The following is a 22,139-nucleotide window of genomic DNA, read 5'->3' as shown; positions in this document are numbered from 1 at the left end:
GGGACGCTGCCCAGGGAGCCAACACGCCTCCCGGCACCGCAGCTACTCCCTCCCGTCTATGAAGGAAGGAGAGCGTCTTCCCAAAACCAAGCTCCCCCGCAAACCACAGGAGCCAGAGAGAGTTGAGAGTCAGCGTGGCGGAACCAGGTCCGAACAGGAGGGCGCCGCTCGCTCAGGTCTGGGAACGAACGAGCTCAGCGCGTCCATCCACCAAGTCCTTCCTCAGACCCCTCGTGAGCTCAGAAAACACTTGTTCTCGCTCTTACCATGTCCAACTACAGCTCCGAGAAAATCAAGACACAGACGAACCTTGTTTTCTATTGAAACTGTTATTATTTGCCGTTAAGAATCGCGCACTATACAGCTAAGAGTGAATGCTCCTCAGTGAGCCTTTCCTGACGCACACGAGACAGAGCCCCCGCTGCTCGGGGGGCCCCCACCTCCGCCGTCTGTGCCGCCAGCAGGAGCTGCAGCGAGACCCCCGGCCCCGCCAGCAGTGGCACAGCAGAAGGAATGGAAACCTTCCCACCCAACTCGACCTGAGGGATGACGGGGGATGAGGGGGAGACAGAATGGGAGACGGAGGGAAGAACTCACGGGGAGTGAGCCGGGGCTCTGCAAGGAAGGTCCCGGGGAAGAAGGCTGCCACCTCCTGGGCTCCCAAACCCCCGTCTGCGCTCCCTGGTGGGACAAAAGCCACTGCGCGGGGCGGTGCCCGGGGCCCAGAACACAGGTTTAAGGAGGCAGGTGCTGGCGTCCATCTGGAAGGTCTCCAGCGGCGCGAGGGGCAGAGGCACAAAGCTGAGGTTTGACCCTCCGGCCCCAAACCATCCGAAGCCTCGCTGACCGGGAGGCGGAGGAAGGCCCCGGGGAAGCTGGAGCGACAGGCAAGCAGCAGCTCGGGGGCCCCGCGGCCTCACCTGCGGCTCTGGCGGCGCATCTGTCCCGGCGCCACCTGCACGGCGACGTCTTTGGGCCTCACCGCCCCCACCCCTTGCTCCTCTCCTCCCAACGCGAGGAGACCCGGGCCGTGGTTCCTCGGCCCATTCTCCCGCCGCGATGGCCCTGGAGGCCGTGTCTTCGGAGCCTGGCTCAGGACACGCCCAACAGAAGCCAGGTCCGTCACGAAACTTCAAACAGGACTTTAATTCCAAAGCGAACCCGGGCCTGGAGCCCAGGAGGAAGCGGGGCCGGGCAGGGCTGGCAGTGTGGCGGGAGAGCCCCTCGTGGGTGCCTGGCGCTTGGGTCTCCGGTGGCGCGGGCCTCTGTGTGGGCGGCGGACGGCGGGCGGGATGAGATGCGGCGGCCGAGCGCCCCTGCGGGGCCAGTGAGACCGTCCCCTAGCTGCAGCATCCTCAGAGGGACAAGATTTCAAAGTCTTCATCTTCTGAGTCGAAGAATCTTTCCAGTCGCTCTACGTCAGAAGAATCTAGAAGGAACATGACAAAACCTCACCAGGTGCCAGGCGTGGGTCAGTCTGGGGTGTGGGCCGAGGGACAAGGGCCCGTGTGAGCACACCCGCCCCACGAAGGAGCAGGTCCTGCCCAGCGCCTGACCGTCCAGGGTGGCCAGGGCGCGGAGGGAGGTCGGAGGATGCCAGGACTGCCCGGCTGAGGCGCCCTCCTCCCGGGCGGTGGGTCTGAGCAGGTGGGAGAGGGGTTCCTGCCCTGTGAGCATGGGGACGACGGCCTGGGCGGGTGAGGGCATGTGCGGCTGGGGGCAGACACGCCCCTCACCAGAGCCCAGAGGGAAGCAACGGGGGCCAGGAGGGCAAGAGTCCCATCCCAGGAGGGGTGCCCGCCCCCTGCACCAGCCAGGTCTGGTGGGGCATCTGTCCTGAGTCTGGCACTGGCACCCCGACCCCCGTGGTTCCCGTGAGGCCGCGGGCTGTGGTCATCCCCAGGGTGGTCTCTACGTGCTCAGGGCCCCCCGGCGGGTCCCCTTTCCCCACGTGCCACGTGCTCGATGCACTCTGGGCGAGGTGCCCCCAAGCCCAGAGCCACCAGGCAGTGGGGACGGAGCCACCTATGCCACACCAGCACAGGAAGCCTGGCCTGTTCCAGCTCTCAGAACCAGGGGCCACGGGAGGAGCGCGGAGGGGCCGGGCGGGCTTGCAGGCGTGCTGCCCCACGCAGGTGGGAGGAGGGAGGGCGGCACCGGCAGCGTCCCTGGTCCCACTCACAAGGGGCCGCCGAGGGGCCGTGCAACGTGAAAGGCCAAAGGTGACTGGGACGGGACCTGGGGAGGCGGAGGGCAGGGCAGAAGCATCACGCAGGCAGCACCCCCAGCCTCAAGACAGGGGACGCCCCCGTCCCCACCTGAGACGGGGCCCTGGGGCGTCCGGACTCACCTAAGGACAAGTTCAGGACGTCAGGACAGGCCAGGTGGGAAGGCTGCCGCTCCACCAGCTCGAACATCGGCAGGGCGCCTCCAAGGAGGGACAGCTGTCAGCGGGGCACAGCGCGTCAGGGGCCCCGCGGGCGGAGCGAGGCGCCGTGCGCAGGCAGGAACCCCGCCGCCCCTCACCACCCCGACTCGGGACCGGAAGTCCCAGGGAGCCTCCAGCAGAGTCCGGCCCCGCGCCCTGATCCCAGCAGGGACGCACCTGGCGTCCAAGGGCCAGGCAAGGCGCGCAAGACGCTGTGCAGCCGAGCGCCAGCGGAGCAGGGGAGGAAGGACCCCCAGACCCGCACAGGGGCGGGGCCCCACCGACCTTTCTCACTTGCTGGCACCAGTCGTTAAAGTCGTCCTCGGTCCCACAGAAAAACCCCTGAAACCAAAGCCAGCGGTAAGCGGAGAGCGGCACACACGTCCAACCCGCCGGCCCCCGTGTGCGTCCTGGACGTGGTGGCCACCGCGCATCCGGCCCCCTTCGCCTCTCCAGCCCCTACGCCCCTCCGCGGGCTGCGTCCACGGCTCCACCCTCGCCCTCTGCCTGGACTAACCGGGCAGCGAGCCGGTCACGACGACAAGTCAGGGCAAAGCAGGAAGCTCGCTCCTCCCGCGCCGCTGGGGCTGGGCCGCAGGCCTCAGTGGCCCACAGCACGCACGGGGCACAATGGGATCAGCGGACCCCTCCCGAGGGGACACCAGGCGTGCAGACCCCATCCCCCCTGGAGCTACCGTCTGCAGGACTCCAGGGTTGGGATGAGCTACTGGGAACGCTCAACCCGCCACGTGGAGAAAAAGAAACCGGGGAACCGCAGAGAGGCACTCGGGGCTCTGCTCAGGGTCCTGGTGCAAGGACACGCGGGTTGCGGCCGGAAGACGGAGGCCTGTTTCCCCAGAGCAGCCGTCCTCCGCGGCCCCGAGAGCTGGGATGCGCGCTCCCACCTGACCTGATGTTCACGAGCTCACGGGGGGGGCTCCTGTGACAGCAGAGGCCCCACGCGCCAGCCCGCCGCCACCGACCTCAGGGCACGACCGAGACCCATGGGCAGTGTGTCTGGGGTCATCCCTTCTCAGGACCGAGTGCCTCGTCGTGTCCACAACTCAGTTAATCACTCCCCTAGGGGTGTTATGATTCCTAGGTGTTTTTGGCCTCCTTCAAACATATTTTGAGAACAACCAACAATTCCAGCCTTGTAATCAAAAGAGAGAGAGCAAGGAGGTTCATTCTTAGGGACCACCTTGCAGATGCAGCTACTCTAAAAAGTAAAGGCGAACCGAGAAGCCCCGCGGGGGGCGGTGCAGGGCAGCGACGCGGGACACTCACTCGCACACACACGCCTGCCTGGGCCACACCTGAGGCTGCCAGCCCTTTGTGCTCTTTTGAGTTCTAAGCCACGTGATCACAATACTTATTCCAAGACGCTGAGATTACAGAAACGGGGATGCTCTCCTTCTCATCCTAAAGCAGCAGCAGGACTGGGCCCAGATGCCTCGGGGCACCCGGGCACAAGCGCGCGCAGCTGGCGGCAGCGGGACCAAGCGGCGGACGCACCACGGCGATGGACGGGTCGAGCTCCGCGATGCTCATCCTGCTGGGCGGGTGCTGGCAGTGGAAGCTCTCGTCCGGGATCGGGCAGTGCTCAGCGGCCTGCAGGGCTGGCTGCGTGGTGTGAGGGTCCAGGTAGATGAGTTCCTCACCTGGGCGGGCAGCAGGCAGGTCAGCGGGAGGCGGGCAGAGCTGCCTCACCACAGCCACCAGCGCCACGCGGCTGGACGGGAAAAGGGCACACGTCGCACCGGCCAGGTGGGGGCACGCTGCCTGTCAAGTGGGGGGGGGGGCTGCCCGAGAGACCACGCCCCTTCCTCCGACGTCACTGCAGACCCCACTCACCCACGTAGCCAATGAAGTAGCGGGCACTGTTGGGCTTCCCTCCAATCACGCCCAGGGACTGGGGCATCATGAAGCAGTGCTGCGGGGCGGAAGACAGGCCGGGCCGCTGAGCGAGGGGCTCCCCGCTCCCCCTGCAGCGCCAGGCGTGGGCAACCGCAGACGGAAGACCAGACCCACAGGGTGCGGGTTCCGGACACCGAGGCTGCAGGTCCTCAGGAAAGCCCCGGGCAGCCGGAAGGGACAAGGGGAGGCTGGCGGGGCGGACAGGGTCGGCCCAGCCTGCACGCCGGGCGGACAGGAGTGGGGAGGGGCTGGCACCCCGCGGGGGCGGGGGGCAGAGATGGAGACGGGAGGCCAGCAGCACCACGTCAGCACAACGAGCAAGGGCCCCAGGAGGTGGCCGCAGGGAAGAGCGAGCTGGTGGGGGCCAGGGGCCAGCGGGAGGGGCGGGGCCGGGGGCCCACAGGGCGGTCAGAGGGCGGGGCCGGGCAAGACGGTGACAACCGGGGCTTCCAGTAGGAAGCGGGGTCTCAGCCCCCCGGTGGGCAGGGATGACAGGCGGGAGGGCACGGGCCAGCACAGACCCACCTTCAGTGTCTCCGCGTAGGCCGCGTTGATGTCCGTGAGTCCCAGGCGCAGCGGGATGAGCAGCACCAGGGGTCTCCATGGCGACGGCCTGCTGCTGACCTCGGCCCCAGCCGGGAACCCGTTACAGTGTCGGTCGGAATCTGCAGGAAACGCTGCGGCCCCGGCACAAGGAAGGCTGCTCCTGCACAACCTTCCTGAAAAAGGGAGACGTGCTTTTATGGGCTAAAAGAAGTAGGCAGAAGTTCACCCAAGAGAAACAGGTACAGAATTTACACTGTTAACAGGAAACGAGTATAAAAAAGTCAAGTACTTAAAGTACACCTCAAACTTGGAAAATAAAGTATGACACTAACCCTGCCGCCCAGAGGGAAAAAAATAAATTTGCACATTTTCTATGCGTTTAACTTAAATTTTTTATTGTGAAATAAAGCATACACACAAAATAATGCAAGAAAACATTTACGTGCACCTTAGAAGCAATAATAAAACAAGCACCACGGAGCCACCAGCCTAGTGGATGCAGCACTGACCCAGGGCCCCTCTGGTCCCCCCTAAGCAAGGAGAGCATCGAGCGATAACTTTTCTCCTTCCTTTTTCTTCTGTCTAAACACACTGGGTAATCCTTCAATAATCAGATTAACTACGGGGTTTAGTGGTAGGAGAGAGCCACTCCAGTACCCCAAGCACACCAGGCACCCCGTCCGTGGTTCCTAAACACCTTTCCCCACTAAAAGGAACCAAGGGGAAAATGGCTGATTCCAGGGATGGGGCAGGGAATGTACCAGGTGAGCCTGAGTCTAGTTAATGCCAGAAAGAAAACGCTGAACAACAAAAACGACAGGACTCTGTCAAACAGCCAGCCAAATTTGGGACAAGGAGTAAGTAATGACCATAAGGGGTAACACCTTGAATTAAAAATAGAATCCATGAAGATGCTGACTCTAAAAATAGGTCTTCCAAATGTAAATAAGGAGAGGGAAGAGGGGAGAAAAGAGGGCTCTTCCCAAGAAGAGTGCCAACAGATAAATGTGGAAGGGATACACGCCCTAGAGAGACCACTGTTCCAGACCCGACGTAGTAAACCCTCAGTGCGCGTAACGTATCCCCTCCAGACCACTTGCGAGCCGCTAGGCACCAGGGGCGCGTCCTAAGCAGGTGACCGAGGCAGCGCTACTGACAGGGAGCAAGCCGTTTCCCGTGTCGCTCTGCCGCGGACACCACCACCAGGCACGCTCTTGGTCACACGCCCGATCCAAACCTAAACGGGCCTGTGTCACGAAGCCTCCATAGACTCCAGGAGGCCCAGGCACATACATCTCCTCAATCGGGCTGCTCCTGAGGTGTGTCCTTGAACACATCTGTGGCCTAGTGAGGGACGTGCTCCTGAGTTCTCCAAGCCGCTCCAGCAAAGTAACGGAGCCAAGGAGAGGGTCGTGGGAACCTCCAATCCATAGCCAGTCTGTCGGAAGCACAGGTGACCACCTGGACTTGCCACTGGGGTCTTAAGTTGGGGGTGAGAGGGCAGTCTTGTGGGTCTGATGCCATCTCCAGGTGTGCAGACAGGGCCAGAACTGAGCTGAACTGCAGGATGCCCATTCATCTTCACTTCTTATGATCTGGTCACCAGTATTAAAGGTACGTGTTTTCTCCTGAGTTCAGTACACATCAGATTCTGATATGTAGTCTGTAAACTTGACTCTTTTTGACCCAAAAGCTAAGACAGAAGTTTGACATTTCTAGGTAATAAGAGTTTGTCCTTTTTTCTATCTATTCTTGCATTAATTTATATAAATGTCCCATGGACATTTTTGAAAAGGTATGCTCTGCCACCAGAATCTAGGGTTTGACACATGTTCTACTAAGCTCTCTTACTGTATTATTCAGATCCTTGTAACTTTATTTTTATATATTCGATCTGCCATACAGTCTCTCTTAATTTACTGTAAGTTTCGCTTCGCTGATTCTGAGGCTTTTTTGTGATGAGAACATTTTCCTTGCTGACTAGATGGTCACCACTAGCGCGGCCCCTCTGGTGTCTCTGGAACAAGAGCAGAGAAGTGGGGCTGTCGTTGCTGAGCTCGGGGCTCACTGCGTCCTCGCGTGGCCTGTCCCCTACAAACGCCCTGTTAGTAAGGGGTGGGTTTCCGGCTGCACCAGGCCCCCACTTGTAGTTTTCTAGCCCCATTAGCATTGTCAACGTGTCTAAATTCTCTGCTTTTCCATCAGGAGACCTCATGAACCCAGGTGCCCCTCAGAATTCTCAACACTTCCGGTAGCGCCTGGCGTGGCCAGAAGACAAGATGGCCAGGGCCAGTTTGAATCGCCCTTCTTCGTGGCGCATCAGGGCACACACAGGGCCTTGCAGCTGAACCCAGCACACGGGCGTCAATTATTTGTAAGGAAGACGCAGAAGCAGGGTGGGGCACCAAGTGGCCTTCCGCTCAGCCTGGCCGGCACCGCCCTCGAGGGCCCGCGGGCCAGGCAGGGAAGCGAGCTGCCCTGGTCCCGTCCGCCACGACACCGCGCTCTGGCTCACTTACTGATGTCCTCCATCACCACCGTGTTGTCCATCGCTACGTGAACGGCCAGGGCGCTCCACGTGTCGAAGACGGCGAGCTTCCTACCAGAGAGGGCAGAACACACTGAGGAGCCTTCACAGCTCGACCTGTGGCCTCTGCCGGCCGCTGCTTCTCGCCCGGGCCCCACGCTTGCCACACCCAGCCGCCACCGTGCAGGGAAGGTCCTGCGCAGGAGCCTGCCGGGTGTCACTTCCCGATCAGGCTGGACACGGGCAGGAACCAGAACGTGAGCCCAGGTCTCGGACGCTGCCCGAGGCAGGCCCAGCCCCGCCTTATCCCCCAGGCCCCCTGAGCCAACGGCCGGCTTGAGTCCTCACAGAGAACCTGCGGGTGACGGAGAGCCCAGCAGGGAGTCCCCGTGCTGGGTGGGCCACTGTGGCCGAGGAATTACGGTTCTGAAAGAGGAGCAGACCGTGACCGAAGGCACGACGGGAGGGCCTCTGAGCTCACCTCGGGGGCTGCAGAGGGGCCCCCCAGGTGGGAGAGCACCCAGCGCACCTGGGGACACGGGTGGAGGGCGGAGGCCCCTGGTCTCCTGGTGGGAAGGCCAGAGCGGACGCCACCTGCAGGGCTCCACCGGCTACCTCCCTCCCCTCCCTCCCGGGCTCACCGAGGGCCAGGTGGGCCCCCGTGCTGAGAGACATGGACACACAGGAGACCAGGTCCCGGGAGAGGCTGGCGCTCCAGGGGAGCTAAGTGCCTGGGGAAAGCACAGAGCCGGGGCAGAGGGGAGGGCGCTCCTCTGACGCAAGCGCAGGGAGGCCTGGGTGGGAGCGGCCTCGGCGTGGAGGCCCGGGGAGCAACGCGGCAGGCCTTGGGGGGGCTCCAGGCGAAGGGCACAGCACCGCGGGGGGAGGACAGGGCCGGCACGCTGGCCTGTGCCTGCCGCCCTCCCGGGCGCAGCGGGGAACCCCGGGACAGCTGAGAGAGGAGGAACAGATGGCCACCGTCTGTTTCTTGAGGGTGACTCTGCTGCAGTTTGGAGGGAGGCGCCAGGATGGCAGAGAGAGGAGGCGGCGAGGGGGGGGGCCTGGGCGGGGGCAGGGAGCACTGCTCAGAGCTCGGGCACATGCAGGCGGGGTGTGCTGAAGGGAAGAGGGGTCTGGCGTGACCCCAGCTTTTGGCCTGAGCCCCCAGAAGGGCGGTGCTGCGTCCCGTAGGGGCAGTGGGCTGCGCTGGAGGAGAGGGTGGGGCCAGCTCTGGGTCTGGGCTATTAGGTCAACGTGCCCCTTGGGCATCCGAGGGGCACTGCCGAATGAGCGTCTGGATGTGAGTCTGGAGTTGGGACAAATCAGGAGCTGCGCGTGCGCAAACAGGAGCTGAAAAGCCGCGACCAAAGGCGCGAGACAAGCCCGCAGGGCTCAGCAGAGCAGGCGCCCAGATGGACAGAGGAGGACGGCCGAGCAGCCCAAGTTTCCCAGGAGCGCGGCAAGCACCCACACCAGGGGCTGCCTGCAGACGGCTGAGTACGTCGGGGCTGAAACTCAGCCCTGGGACGTGATGACGGAACTGACTGTGACCTTGACCGGGCTGCTTCAGGGCAGCGGGGCTGGGCCAGGACACCAAAGGGCAGTGGGGGCTGGAAATCCCAGGGGCTGGGCAAGGAGACACAAGAGACAGTGGGCTTGGGGGTCAGCTGGAAGCTGCACAGGAAGGGGAGCCAGTGTCCTGGACCCCAGGAACGGACCCCAGCAGCGGGCGAGCAGGACGAGCAGGCTGGGCCCAGGGGCCACGGGAGGCGCCCCCGGGGACTCCTGCAGGGCGGGAGCGGGCAGCAGGGGCGCGAGGCGGCTGCCCGGGGAGCCACGGCCCAGGACAGCGGTCTCAAGGGAGGGGGTGGGCGGGAACAGAGGCGGAGGCCCACGGCGGCCACGGGCTGCCCGCCTGAATGCTGTCGCCCCACGACCACTTCCCACTTCCCAGGCCACCAGACACCACGGCACAGGAGGGGACGCGGCACACAAGGAGCAAAGGCCCGATCCAGTGGCTGCATCCAGATGAAGGCATTCAGCCTCGCTAGGAAGGGAAGTTCCAGTTCACAAGACCACCGGCACGGTCACCTCTGAGGACCCTCCTGAGGGTCCTGAAACGAGGACGAGACCCCTATTTCCTTCAGCAGCACAGACTCAGGCGAGGCTGGGCGCCCAGGTACCCGTGCTGCCCCGGAGGGAGGGGGGGGCGCGCTCAGCACGTACTTGAGGACCTGGGCGACGGTGTTGGGCCCGTACCACTGGCCGATGGACTTGCCCTCGCCGACTCCCATTTGTGCTGCGGGAGACAGAGCCAGTCAGCGGCACGCGCGCCCCGCCAACCCCACACCCCTCCCCGCGCCTCGCAGAGGCCCATCCCAGCACGTGCGGCGTGAGCAGCGCGTCACAGGAAGCCTGCCTTGGGCACGAGCTCCTGACGGGCACAGGACGCTTCCTCCCCAAGGGAGAGGCTCCTCCTCAAGGTGCTCCCTCCCCACAGACCTCCACCGAGCAGCAGCCCTGGGGACACGGCTCAGGTGAGCGAGTTCAGGGCTCTACCCGCACCTCCGTCTACAGGTGGAAACACGACGCTCAGAAGCTGAATTAAGACAGAGGAGCGCCCGGACTCCCGGCCGGAGCCCGAGAGGACCGGCTTCCAAGGCCACCAAGTTGGTGTCCGGAGACGGGGCGCAGAGCAGCACTTCACCATGGGCCCGGGGCCGTCCCCACCCCGCTGGCCTGCGCCTCACGGCACAGCAGAGCTCTCGGGGACCCGACACCGCAGCGCCCCAAGGCACGGGGCCGGCGCGCCGCGACCCCCCACCTATCTGGTGGATGGAGTAGCAGCTGTCTTTCCTGTCCAGGAACGCGCGCAGGACGCTGAAGTAGCTGTCCGGCTGCCTCGCCCGCCGCGTCCACCTCCAGTCTACGGGAGACACGTGCGCAAGTTCAGTTTCACCAAAATACAGGCAAGAAGCCTTCAGTTTTCTAAGGCGCTCGTGGTATCCAAACCTCTTGCGAACCTTTCTAAATTTAAGAACCGAGTTCTCCGGGATTTCAAATACACAGATGCCAACACATCAAGACAAATCCATACAGAAAGGAGAGAATGGTTCAGTAGTTTAAAAATAATTTCTACAAGACAAACGTTTATCAGCATTTCTTTAAGGCCACTTTCTTCAATCAACGAGAACCACTGGGTCATCGCTGAAGAAAACCCCAAATCCTAAAGCGTCTCGTGGTGATCCACTTCCGCTGACCTCGCCCCACCATCCTCCTTGCTTCCTGAGGACGTGGCCGCCCCAGCGCTGACTCACCTCGGCCCAGGTGCCGGCACACCAGGGCTTGGGCAAAGATCATCTGTCCACACCGCAGCATACAGCCCCAGCCCGTATCCGAGGTGGGGCCGGTGCCCCCTGCCATGGACAGAGAGAGAGAGGCACTCACCGTCAGACCGAGGCCAAGAGCCCACGCACGGGTCACCTCCGTGTCAGGCGACACACGCCATTTGAACCTGCTCACGCCAAGGCTGCGTTTGCTGGGAAGTGAAACATCTTAACAACCCCCTCAAAATGGGCCAAGACGTGAACACGTCACAGAGAGAAAAGAATGTCTGGAAGCATGGAAAGATGCCCAGCCTCATGAGAAGTGGAGAACACGCCGCCCGCCGGCCCGGGCACAGGGAGACGTTGACGCCGGGCACCGCGGTACCAGGTGTGCATGAGACAGGCCCAAAGATGACAGGAAACAGGGCTGAGACCACGCGGGCCGCCGTGGGGGGGCTGCATCCTTTGCCCGCCCCTCCAGCAGCCCCTCCCGCACACAGGCGCAGGGGACAAGGCCCGCCTCCCGGGGCAGCAGCGGGATCGGGGTAGGCAGAGCCGGGTGCGCAGAAACAGCCCCCGCCCACGTGGACTCAGCCCCGCCCACCCACGCACGCCCCACACGGTGGGCTCCACGCGGCCAAGGCCGACACAGGCCACACGGCCGGGAGAGCCACCTCGCTCCACCCGATGGCTTTTCCAAACACAGGGCTGCCCTCCAGCCCGTCCTGCCCCTGTGGGTTCAGAGCCCTGTGGGTTCAGGACGCTGTAGGTCAGGGGTCCGTCCTCCTGACAGCACAGTGAGTGCGCCTCACAGGCCAGGCGACCCCGCCCCTGCGTCCAGGGCCAAGTAGGGGTGAAAGGACAACTTGCTGGATGAACCAACATTCCCCGAGCATGTCTGACAAGCTCTGTCGCTAGACACTAACCCTGGTGACAGTGGCCACATCCCCTACCTTCCAGCGTTCCCGGACGTCGAGCTCTGGGGGATGGATGGAAGCACATCTAGGAGTGGGACCAACCGAGACAGGCCACCAAGGCAGGGCCGTCTCCTGGTCCCGAACCTCCGGCCTGGGGTTCTCCGACTGGCAGAGGCCAGGCGCGGAGCCAGGCCCCATCTGTCTACCTCCAGGGGTACCGCGAGGAGAACCACTTCAATGGAACATGCTTTCGTATTATGTGAAACCCGTCACATCCACCTTCAGCTCCCACCACAACTAGGTGTGGGAGATACTAGAAAAGGCAGCAGGTACAGAGCAAGGGCGTCCCAACATCCTGGCCCAACAGCAAGAAGCACGCTGTACAGCTACGACCCAGGCAACGCCAGATGCACAGGCATACGAGCCCCCCGGGAGCAGCAAACTGCAGCGCCACCGTGACGTGCCACACCACCTCCCGCCCCGTTCTGCTCTACGTTTCAAATGCCAGTCGTGACCCATTATCCAGATTTTAGGCCCCAGTAATAGAGTGTGGCCTACAGTCAGAAACATCACTGCCTCAGCAGAATCAGGAGCCCTGCGTTTGGAATCCAGCTCTACCACGACCAGGCACAAGACCTCAGCCGGTTTATTTAACTAGGGTTGCCTCAGGATGACACCAAGTGACAAGTACTTGACACACTGAAGTCAAAGCTAGAAACCTAAGTTTTCTGCTTGAACCACATGCACTTCACCCCACGTTGTAGCAGACAGTACTCACCGATGGCCGGGAAGTTCTTCCTGTATGTAAACCAAAGTCTCGACGCCACGTCGGCCAAGATCTCGTCCTTCTCTAGAGAGCGTTCGAGAGAAGAAACATGCACACACAGCCGTAAGTTTCTAGGGCACATGGTACAGAGAGGTAGCAGATAACTAGCATCACCAAACAGTTCTTTCTGCAGACTGAGCATGCAGAGCACAGCAGGCTCCGGCAGGGCTGGTACCTGTGAAGATGCTGTACTTTCTACCCAGGATCCAAAGAGGCTCCGAGGTTTCGGGGAAATCTTCAAACTCGGCAAATCGGAGAGTGTCGTAGGTCAGAGTAGCTATGGAAACCAAAGACACACTCTGATGACAGTTCTATGATTTCATAAAACAATATCAGAGATCATTTATAGCATCTCCGTACACAGAGCCCACGTGGAATTGTGCAACTCAGTGCACCAGCCACACCACTACACTGAGAAATCAAACACTCACGACCCGGCAGCGGCCCTGCACCCACTTCTTGAGCCTCTCAAATTCAAGACAGAGTCATTGTCTGGCAGACCCAAGGGTGAGAGACCAGCTGGGGGCCAGGCCCAGGGCACAGAAAGGAGGGGAAAAAAAGGCACCTGGTTTAAGCCCTTAGCTGTTTTAGATTTAACTCTAAAAAGATAAAAACACAAGAGCCCAAACCTTTATCTCTGTACATGAGGGCGGCCCCAGATGGCACAGAAGGTCCAGCAAGCTCTCCTGGCCGCCCCAGGGCTCCGAGGCCATCCGACTTCTGGGTTAGGAGCCGTAACGCAGTGAGCGGCAGAGGGGCAGAGCGCTACTCCTGGGAGGGACACTGACCTCCCGCAACCAGTGCAAAGCCCTCCAGGGCCCCGGGCGCCGCGAGGCCTGGAACCTGGGGGGCGCACCCCGACTTCCTAAGGAGGTGCCGTGCGCACAGCCGCGGCCACCTGCTGTGCCTCCAAGCCCTGAGCGCCCCCTCTGTGAGCACCCCCTTCTGTGGGGCTTCCTCAAAGAAGCTCGAGAGGCCGCGTCCCTCCCGCCCCGGAGCTCCGGCGGAGGACACCCTCCCTCTGCACACGGCCCCGGAGGCGACAGAGCTCAGCCACTGCCCGCGAGGTGAGGGGCACACGGTGTGTCCCGGGTACCCCATCTCCCCAGCTGCTGCCTCGCCAGCTCCACAGTGCTCTCTTACCCTTCACCTGCAACTCCATTCAACTCTTTGGAAAATCAAAGATATTAAATGCGTTTCCCCCACACCTGAGTTTATTTTTCAACAGCCCTACCTTTTGGTAAAAATGACATATACTATTTATAAAAAAAAAAAACAAACAAACTCTGAAGACTACAAAATGTAAAAAATCACTCTCAGGGCTTCCCTGGTGGCGCGGTGGTTGAGAGTCTGCCTGCCAATGCAGGGGACACGGGTTCGAGCCCTGGTCTGGGGGGATCCCACGTGCCGCGGGGCGGCTGGGCCCGTGAGCCACAACTACTGAGCCTGCACGTCTGGAGCCTGTGCTCCGCAACGAGAGAGGCTGCGGTAGTGAGTGGCCCCCGCTCGCCGCAACTGGAGAAGGCCCTCGCACAGAAACGAAGACCCGGCACAGCCATAAATAAATAAATAAGTAAAAAATTAAAAAAAAAAAATGCCACCTTTCTCAATCTTCTATTTAAAAAAAAAAAAAAAAAAAGAAAAAAAATCACTCTCAGCTTCATGCCCAGGACTGACTCTCCTTCCAGAAGCCTGTATGTGTAGATCCATAAATGAAGCCACGCCACACCTGCGGTTTCTTCTTCATCCTTTTCCACGCGGTGGTCACAGCGCCCCACCCAGACGTCTCAGGGCCTCACAGTGTCCTGCTGCACGCACATCCCTGCCAGCCCACATCCCACAACCTCCCAGCTCCGGCCTTCACGGGCTGCAGTTCCCGAGCAGGCACTTAGCCCCTCGGTGTGGAAAGCCCCTCACCCATAAAACGGCACATGTAACAGGATGCCCTTGCAGCGCAGCGCTGAAGTGTCCCTGAAACCCTGCCCATGAGGGGCTCACGAGGAGGCTGGCAGACAAAAGGCTCCAAGGTCAGCTGGTGTCACTAACATCAAGGACGAAGACAAGCAATTTTACTACACCCAAAAGGATTAACTGGATGCACAGCAAATTCACAGTCACAGGGTTGGGAAAGCAGCGCTCACTAAGTGAACAAATCCGCATCAACAGAAGGCCCTGTGTTCACCGCTTCAAAAATGCTCAAACTGGGACTTCCCTGGTGGTCCAGTGGTTAAGAATATGCCTTCCAATACAGGGGACACGGGTTCGATCCCTGGTCGGGGTACTAAGATGTCATATGCCGCGGGGCAACTAAGCCTGCGCACCGCAACTACTGAGCCCGCGCGCCGCAACGAAAGATTCCCCGTACCGCAACTAAGACCCAACGCAGCCAGAAATAATTAATTAATTATTTTAAAAAAGGGATCTTCCCCCTTGCAAAAAAAAAAAAAATAGAATTCTCGAACGTTGGGAACCCAGACCCAGCTCTGCCTTTTTTCTTTTCACCGGAACTCCTACAGGGTCAGAGGAGTCGCGTGCTTCCAGAGCGAGCTCTGCCGCCCAGAGGGCGGGTGCAAGGCAGGGGCCCTGCTCTGATGTGTCTGCTTCTCCACACTTCCCCAGACGCTGTCGGCCAGGCCGCTTTGGGATCAGGAGTAAACAATTTAATGTCCAAGTTTCTCTCTCCCTTTTTTTACATAAGATTACTTGTTTCTGCAGGTGATTATAAAAACCGAGCTGAGATGAATTAAAGTTCTACCTTTTCAAGGAGCTGAAAACATCACGTGTCTCTGCTGCCCCTCAAAAGCCACCCCACATCTTCAGAAAGCACGGCCTTCTCTGACCTCGAGGCTTAAACGATACGTACACTCAAAACCCACAAAGGTTACTCCAAGGAAAAAGCACGCAAGCAAGACCTGATTTCAACGGACAGCACTGTGGGACAGCAACTCTCCCCCTGCTGGACCGAGACCCCACCGAGACTGCAGCCTTGAACTGAAGGCAGACATGCCTTCTAAATGCTGGAGGCTCTGGGCGGCAGAGGGACGCGGCACGCATCAAAGGACCGTTGAGACACTCCTGAGAAACCTAGCTTCCCACAGTGAGGAAACTACCACCACGAGGGAGACAAGCAGATAAGGAAGAGAAGGAAACAAGGCTCGTTCTGAAAGCCAGGTGACGACGGCCGGCCGCCCTGCCGTAGAGGGGTTTTTTCATACCCAAAGACACCACATGCAAAGCAGGCACATTTCTCAGGGTACCGAGCCAACATTATAGGCAACAAAGCCAACTTCCAAGGGAAGGTAGCAACAGGTATCCTACCCATTAAGTTAGAACACATCACTGAGCTTCCTGCTGTAACTAACAAAATAACGGGCGGTGCAGTCTCAGCCTCAGCGTCTTCACTGCGTGAGGCACCTGAAGGGAAAAAATGGGCAGGTGGCAGCCGCAGGGCCCGGCAGCTCAGGTGCAGCCGGGAGGTGACAGTGCAGGTGGTCCCCGAGTCCCCTGGGCCCACACCTCCCTGCGCCTCCTGACGGCAGGACCACTCGAGTCCTGCCCCCTGTCGGGTGAGGGTCACACCTGCCTCTTGAACCAGCCGCAGACACCCCGCAGGCCCCGCTCCCGCTCTACGTGCCACACGGGGCACCGGGCGGAGCGTCCGAACAGCGCGCCCTGAACTTGACCGCGTACAGGGCCAGAAGTCCGACGCTCCCTCCTTGGGAACCCTCCGCGCCCGTTTCCTCGCTGGCAAAGCAGGAGCGGTGCTGCTTTCCTCGAGGCTCACGGGAGGAAGAAACACGTCAACACACGCGAGGAGCTCCGATCCTCACTGGGTGGCGACGGGCAGCGCACGCGGGGCATCACTGAAGCGGGTACGAGACCTCGTCTCCACAGCCCGCGACCACAGGGAGGTGCAACACCCGGGACGACGTCCACCGCCTGAGTGACTTTACCAGACCTGGAGCCGGTAACGGAGCCCGCTCGCAAGGGCAGGGCCGCCGGCCACTTCCCGGGCTGCTTCAATGTCCTCAGGCTTCCACCCCGGAAACCAGCACAGAGTCCACGGACCTGCGGCGGCTTCAACCAGAAGAGCAGCGAGCGGAGGGCCTCATTCCTGGGCCGCTGTCAGAAAGTCCCCACGGGCCTGCGCAGAGGACGGGACCAACCCTCCCTCCCGACACCCAGCCGCGAGGCCACGGGCCGGGGCACCTGGACCGGACCCCCAGCTCCCTGACCTTCGGCTCAGCCTCTGTAACGGAGAAAGGAAAGACTTTTCTGAATTCCATTCACCTCCAGTGTTCAACTTTCTAATTTGTATTAAGATTTGATTTTGGAGACAGAGAACCCACACGCTAGCTGTATGACACCCGACTCAAATCTCTAAGCCTCAGTTTCCTCACCTACGAAATGGGGAGAAGCTGCCAGCTCTGCCCAGTGGGGTGAGAACACAGGACGGGCTCCAGCACCGTGGGCAACCCCCAACCATGGCTCTGAGCACCTCCTGTGCCTCTTCCTCGTGTGATCTCAGACCTCATTACTTACAAGATGAAATTAAATTCCCCCTTCCCTGAACCAAACAACACTTTTGTTTTATCACCGGTATTAATTTAGGCACAAATATGTATTCATGTTTGTGCAGAACAGAAAACGTTACAGAACACCAGTCCACAAAAGACTCCAACAGAAAAACTGATACTTTTCCATTTTAAAACTAAAGTTCACACTCACTAAGCTTCACAGAGACCGACCAACACGAGGAGCCCCCCCTCGAAGGTTCCTTCATCGACTCTGTTCTCAGACTGACCAGCTCCACTGGGGACTGAGGCCAGCAGCCTCTGCACTCCGCCCAGAAGGCTCCCTCGTCTCACACCCCAGCCCTGCGATAACCTCAGCACCTTCACATCCCACATCATTTCATTTGAAGTTCACACACCTCCTGAGTTAAAAGGAGCCCAACTTCCCAAAGAATGCCAGTCTCCAGATGCCCAGGTAATGATTTTAATTTTTTTAATCTTTTTTTTAACTTAATTATTTTTTGTTATTAATTAATTAATTTTGGGCTGCGCTGGGTCTTTGTCGCTGTGCACGGGCTTTCTCTAGTTGCGGCGAGCTGGGGCTACTTTTCGTTGCAGTACGCGGGCTTCTCATTGCGGTGGCTTCTCTTGTTGCAGAGGACGGGCTCTAGGCGCGCGGGCTCAGTAGTTGTGGCGCACGGGCTTAGTTGCCCCGCGGCATGTGGGATCTTCCCGGACCAGGGCTTGAACCCGTGTCCCCGGCACTGACAGGCGGATTCTTAACCACTGCGCCACCGGGGAAGTCCCATGATTTTAATTTGAAATAAGATGACACACAGAAGAAGCAAGACAGGCACCATCCACCTTGAGAAAAAAGCCTTTCAGAAACACTTTTCCCACCTGGTCACCTGGGTCCCAGACGCCTGATTTTCCACCTCTTCCTCCCTAGGGTGTCCCTGATCACACCCAGAAGAGGAAGTGGAAAGCCTTTTAACAGAATGGCAATTCCATTTTTAAAATGTTTCAATTTAATGTTATTAATGTGGTAGAAAATAGCAAACTGTGCTCAATAAATGTAACCAGAAGACTTAGTCCCAATTACATAACTCAACCAGGGAGAACCACAAAAATTATACACCATTACTTTTCGTTTAGAGCTCTGTGTAATGTACCACATTTCAAAGACATTTCCCCAAAATGCTTATGTTTCTGAGAGATTATACTCCGTAAATACATATATTATATATGCTTTATGAATAAAAATTAAAAGAAGGGATCTTCCTTTCCTTCAGAAAATGCTTATGTTTAAGATAACAGGTTTTGGGGGCTTCCCTGGTGGCGCAGTGGTTGAGAATCTGCCTGCCAATGCAGGGGACACGGGTTCGAGCCCTGGTCTGGGAAGATCCCACATGCCGCGGAGCAACTGGGCCCGTGAGCCACAACTACTGAGCCTGAGCGTCTGGAGCCTCTGCTCCGCAACAAGAGAGGCCGCGATAGTGAGAGGGAGGCCCGCGCACCGCGATGAAGAGTGGCCCCCACTCGCCGCAACTGGAGAAAGCCCTCACACAGAAACGAAGACCCAACACAGCCAAAAATAAATAATAAATAAAAAATTTAAAATAAATACCAAAAACATAAAATCTGGAAAAAAGTTGAACACCTATATAAAAAAAAAAAAGATAACAGGTTTGCAAATAATTAGTTTTTTCAAATCCCAAATAGTTTATATGAAAACGCTGGTGGTTCAGTTCTGAATGAAAAAAGGAAGGAAGGGAGGAAGGAGGATGGAAGGGAAGAAAAGCTGGAACTTCAGCGGCATGAGAATACTGCACACGCCGCTTCAGTGACCGCGCTGGACAGAGCGTCCACAGTGAGCCCCGCTGCCCTGCAGTGAGCTGCCCTCATCAGCCACACTTTACACCAACACACTGGATTTCCGTTACACACAGACTCTGCAGCCCAGGAACATCTACAGGACAAGGATGTGTGCGTTAACACCAATTCAAGTTCTGCTTCTTCGATCGCCAGCCACACACCAGACACAACGCAAAGCACCGGAGATGAAGCACAAGACACCGGCTCTGTCCTCAAGGAACGGACAGCATGTGGATTTAAGTGCCAACTGGAGCGTTTCGTTTTGGCTGCGTTGGGTCTTCGTTGCTGCGCACGGGCTTTCCTATAGTTGCAGCGAGCGGGGGCCGCTCATCATCGCGGTGCGCGGGCTTCTCATTGCGGTCGCTTCTCTTGTTGCGGAGCACGGGCTCTAGGCGTGCGGGCTTCAGTAGTTGTGGCTCGTGGGCTCTAGAGCGCAGGCTCAGTAGTTGTGGCGCACGGGCTTAGTTACTCCGCAGCATGGGGGATCCTCCCGGACCAGGGCTCGAACCCGTGTCCCCTGCATTGGCAGGCGGATTCCCAACCACTGCACCACCAGGGAAGCCCCTGGAGCATGTTTGAACGGACAGTGCTTGGGGCCTGCCTGCCGCCTTCAGACCTCTACGCAGCAGCCCCAGGGCCCCATCCCCAGCTCTGTCTCTCTCCTCCCACACTCAGACCCTCAGCGACCTCGTCCAGAGTGGCCCCCGCACACTTCTACCTCCAGCCCCACCCTCCTCCCTCAGCTCCAGGCCTGTAGACCCAAGGCTCTCTGGATGTCACAACATGGACATCTAGCAGGTACCTCATGGTCACCATGTACAAGACCAAACCGCTAACAGCTCCCCACCAAGCGGGATCTCCCCAAGTCTCCCCACATGAGTTTCTCAGCTCAAGCCATAAACCTCACACCACCTCCAACTCCTCCCTCTCCACCCCGCCCTCACCACGTCCCACTGGTACAGCCCCACTGTCTCAACCTGCAGAGGCAGCCAGAGGTCAACGCCCTCTCCCCAAGCTGACCGAGGCCTCCAAGGGCTCGCGCGCGGCGTACTGCGACAGCCTCGTAACTGGTCTCCTGGCCTCGCCGTCGCCCGTCTGCAGGAGAGCAGCCCGAGCAAGTCGCGTTACTCCTCCTCTCAAAAGTCTCCGAAGCACCCCCAGCCAGCTCAGATGCCAGCACCACGAGCCAACAAGGCCTCGCCTGGGCCGCATCACTGCTCCACCTTCAGCTCTCTCACCCCCACCCACTGTACCCTGGCCTCACTGGCCACTGGCTGCTCCCGGAGCAGGACACCTGCCCTCCGCCTGCACTGCTTCTGAGTCCTGGTCAAAAGTTACCTCTGTGGTGAGACCTTTCCGGGCCATCCTGGCGACTGCAAACCCCTCCTGCTTGACCCATGTCACCCTCCCACGAGCCACACCGTGGGTGTCATGTCTAGCATGTCAGCCAGCACACGGTTTTTATCTATTTCGTTCACTTCTCTAGCCCCAGGGTCTAGAACAATGCCAGACACAAACCCACACTCAGTAATAAGTATAGTTATTGAATGGATGACTATAAAAACAACCAGGAACTGCATAACATCTGGCAAGGAAGGCAGAACCTGTAAGGACTCCAGGGGTCAGGGGAGGCTGGACCATTAATCATCCTAAAAGGTGGTACAGCACCACGTCAGAAAGAACACTCTCCACAACACCCTACAAATATCATATACGTTTTTACTAGCATCAAGAGAGGCCTTCAAACGCAAACACCTTTTCTGCTTTGAAGCAGTGATCAGTGTCCCATGAGGGTATCACCATGCGGCTACTCAACTTTAACATGATGGTTTTCACGTTTAACGTAAAACGACCATCACAAAACTGTGCCTTCCACCCTAACCGAGTTTCCCAAGTGAATGCTCTTAGGCACCCAAGCAGTCATAACCTAAAAGAAAGTAGCCAACTAAATAATTCTATTCCTTCCCCGACCCCGGGCCTAGTACTTTTCCTGTTTTGAACAACTTCACAATACATCTGGTTAACATCATCTTTCTGGAGTCATGGCTACCATTCTGTCCTACTACCTAACACACTTCAGTGACAAGATGCCACAAGTCACTGAAATATTGGCCATACAGGTCTATATTACAGTTTCCAAACTGAGAGTTCACTAAGTTTACATTGCAGCTGCCAGGAAAAAAAAAAAAAGCAAAAACAATGCCATCCAGAATGGTAGGTGGAATTAAACCAGAAGAAAGTTTTTACGGATGGGGGGATACTTGAACACAAATCACTCCCTACAAGTTATAAAAGAACTAAAACTGCTGTGGGATGAAAAAGAGGGCTTTTCAAGGTGTAAGAATGCTTTCAAGGATACTGGACAAAATCCAAAATAGCGTGCCAGCAAAAATTAAACAATTCTCCCCCCTGGAGCAGAAACATGATGAAACAGAGCAAAACAGCACATCCACAGATATACACATACGTACGTATACGCACACACCCTCCCCAGACCCCGCACACTTTGTGTTAGAGAGTTAAGACATGATGAGATGGATTCAGTCTGTCTTTTCAGTCACGGAAAACGCTTAGATCATCTACTGATCACTAAATTTGAAAAAAAAAAAAAATGCGTATGTTTTGAGTGGTGGAGCATGTTGCTCGCCTCCAGCCCACCCCCGTAACTTTATAAGAGTTAAAGTCTCCCCTTCGTAACTCCTAACGAAAGGACAAAAGCTTCTCCACCGCAGTGTCATGGACCGGCTCCGCCCGGCCCCCAGCACCGCTTGGCGTCCCGACCCGCCGTCCCGGACGTCGCGCTGCCTCGATCGTCCGAGCCGGCCGCGGACCCGGGAGACCGGCGGCCGGGGCGCTGAGGGCGGCCCAGAAAAGCGCGAGACACGCAAACTGGGCTGTCAGACCCGCGCCGGCCTCCCGCGGACGCCTCCCGCGCCCCGCTCCGCCCCAGGGCCCCGCTCCGCCCCGCGCCCAGGCCGCGCCGGCGAAGCCCCGGCCCAGGCCCCGGCGCCAAGCGGCCCGGCGAGCGCCGCCCCGGTCCCCCCGCGCCCCGCCGGCCCTCACCTGCGTCCATCTTCCCTCCAGAGCCGCCGACTGAGCGCGGCGTCGCTCCGACGGTTCCGCAGAGCGACGCGACGGGCCGCCGCCGTGGCCAATCCAGACCGAACGGGCGCGGGCGCGGGCGGGGCCGGAAGTACGCGACGGAAGTGCGCCGCCGCCATCTTGGCGTACGGCGGACCCAGCGCGGAGGCCCGGGCCCGCGC

At 59.1% G+C, this 22,139-nt stretch overlaps 1 protein-coding gene across 1 annotated transcript; it reads right to left on the bottom strand.

Annotated features, from left to right (window-relative positions):
- Positions 1–310: 310 nt before the first annotated feature.
- On the bottom strand, positions 311–22,047 carry ATG4B (autophagy related 4B cysteine peptidase). Its single transcript, XM_059929182.1, has 13 exons — positions 21,940–22,047; positions 12,663–12,764; positions 12,440–12,511; positions 10,736–10,834; positions 10,243–10,344; positions 9,645–9,717; positions 7,411–7,490; positions 4,871–5,064; positions 4,283–4,361; positions 3,944–4,089; positions 2,714–2,770; positions 2,351–2,444; positions 311–1,429 (listed from the first exon to the last, which is right to left on the bottom strand). The coding sequence occupies exons 1-13, from the start codon at positions 21,947–21,949 to the stop codon at positions 1,356–1,358; spliced, it is 1,182 nt and encodes a 393-aa protein (XP_059785165.1). The 5' UTR covers positions 21,950–22,047; the 3' UTR covers positions 311–1,355.
- Between the last annotated feature and the right edge of the window lie 92 nt (positions 22,048–22,139).

Source organism: Balaenoptera ricei, chromosome 7 (assembly GCF_028023285.1).
Source record: "Balaenoptera ricei isolate mBalRic1 chromosome 7, mBalRic1.hap2, whole genome shotgun sequence".
Lineage (NCBI taxonomy): Eukaryota > Metazoa > Chordata > Mammalia > Artiodactyla > Balaenopteridae > Balaenoptera > Balaenoptera ricei.
Note: the sequence above shows the minus strand (reverse complement) of the source record. Positions and strands in the feature narration are given on the sequence as shown.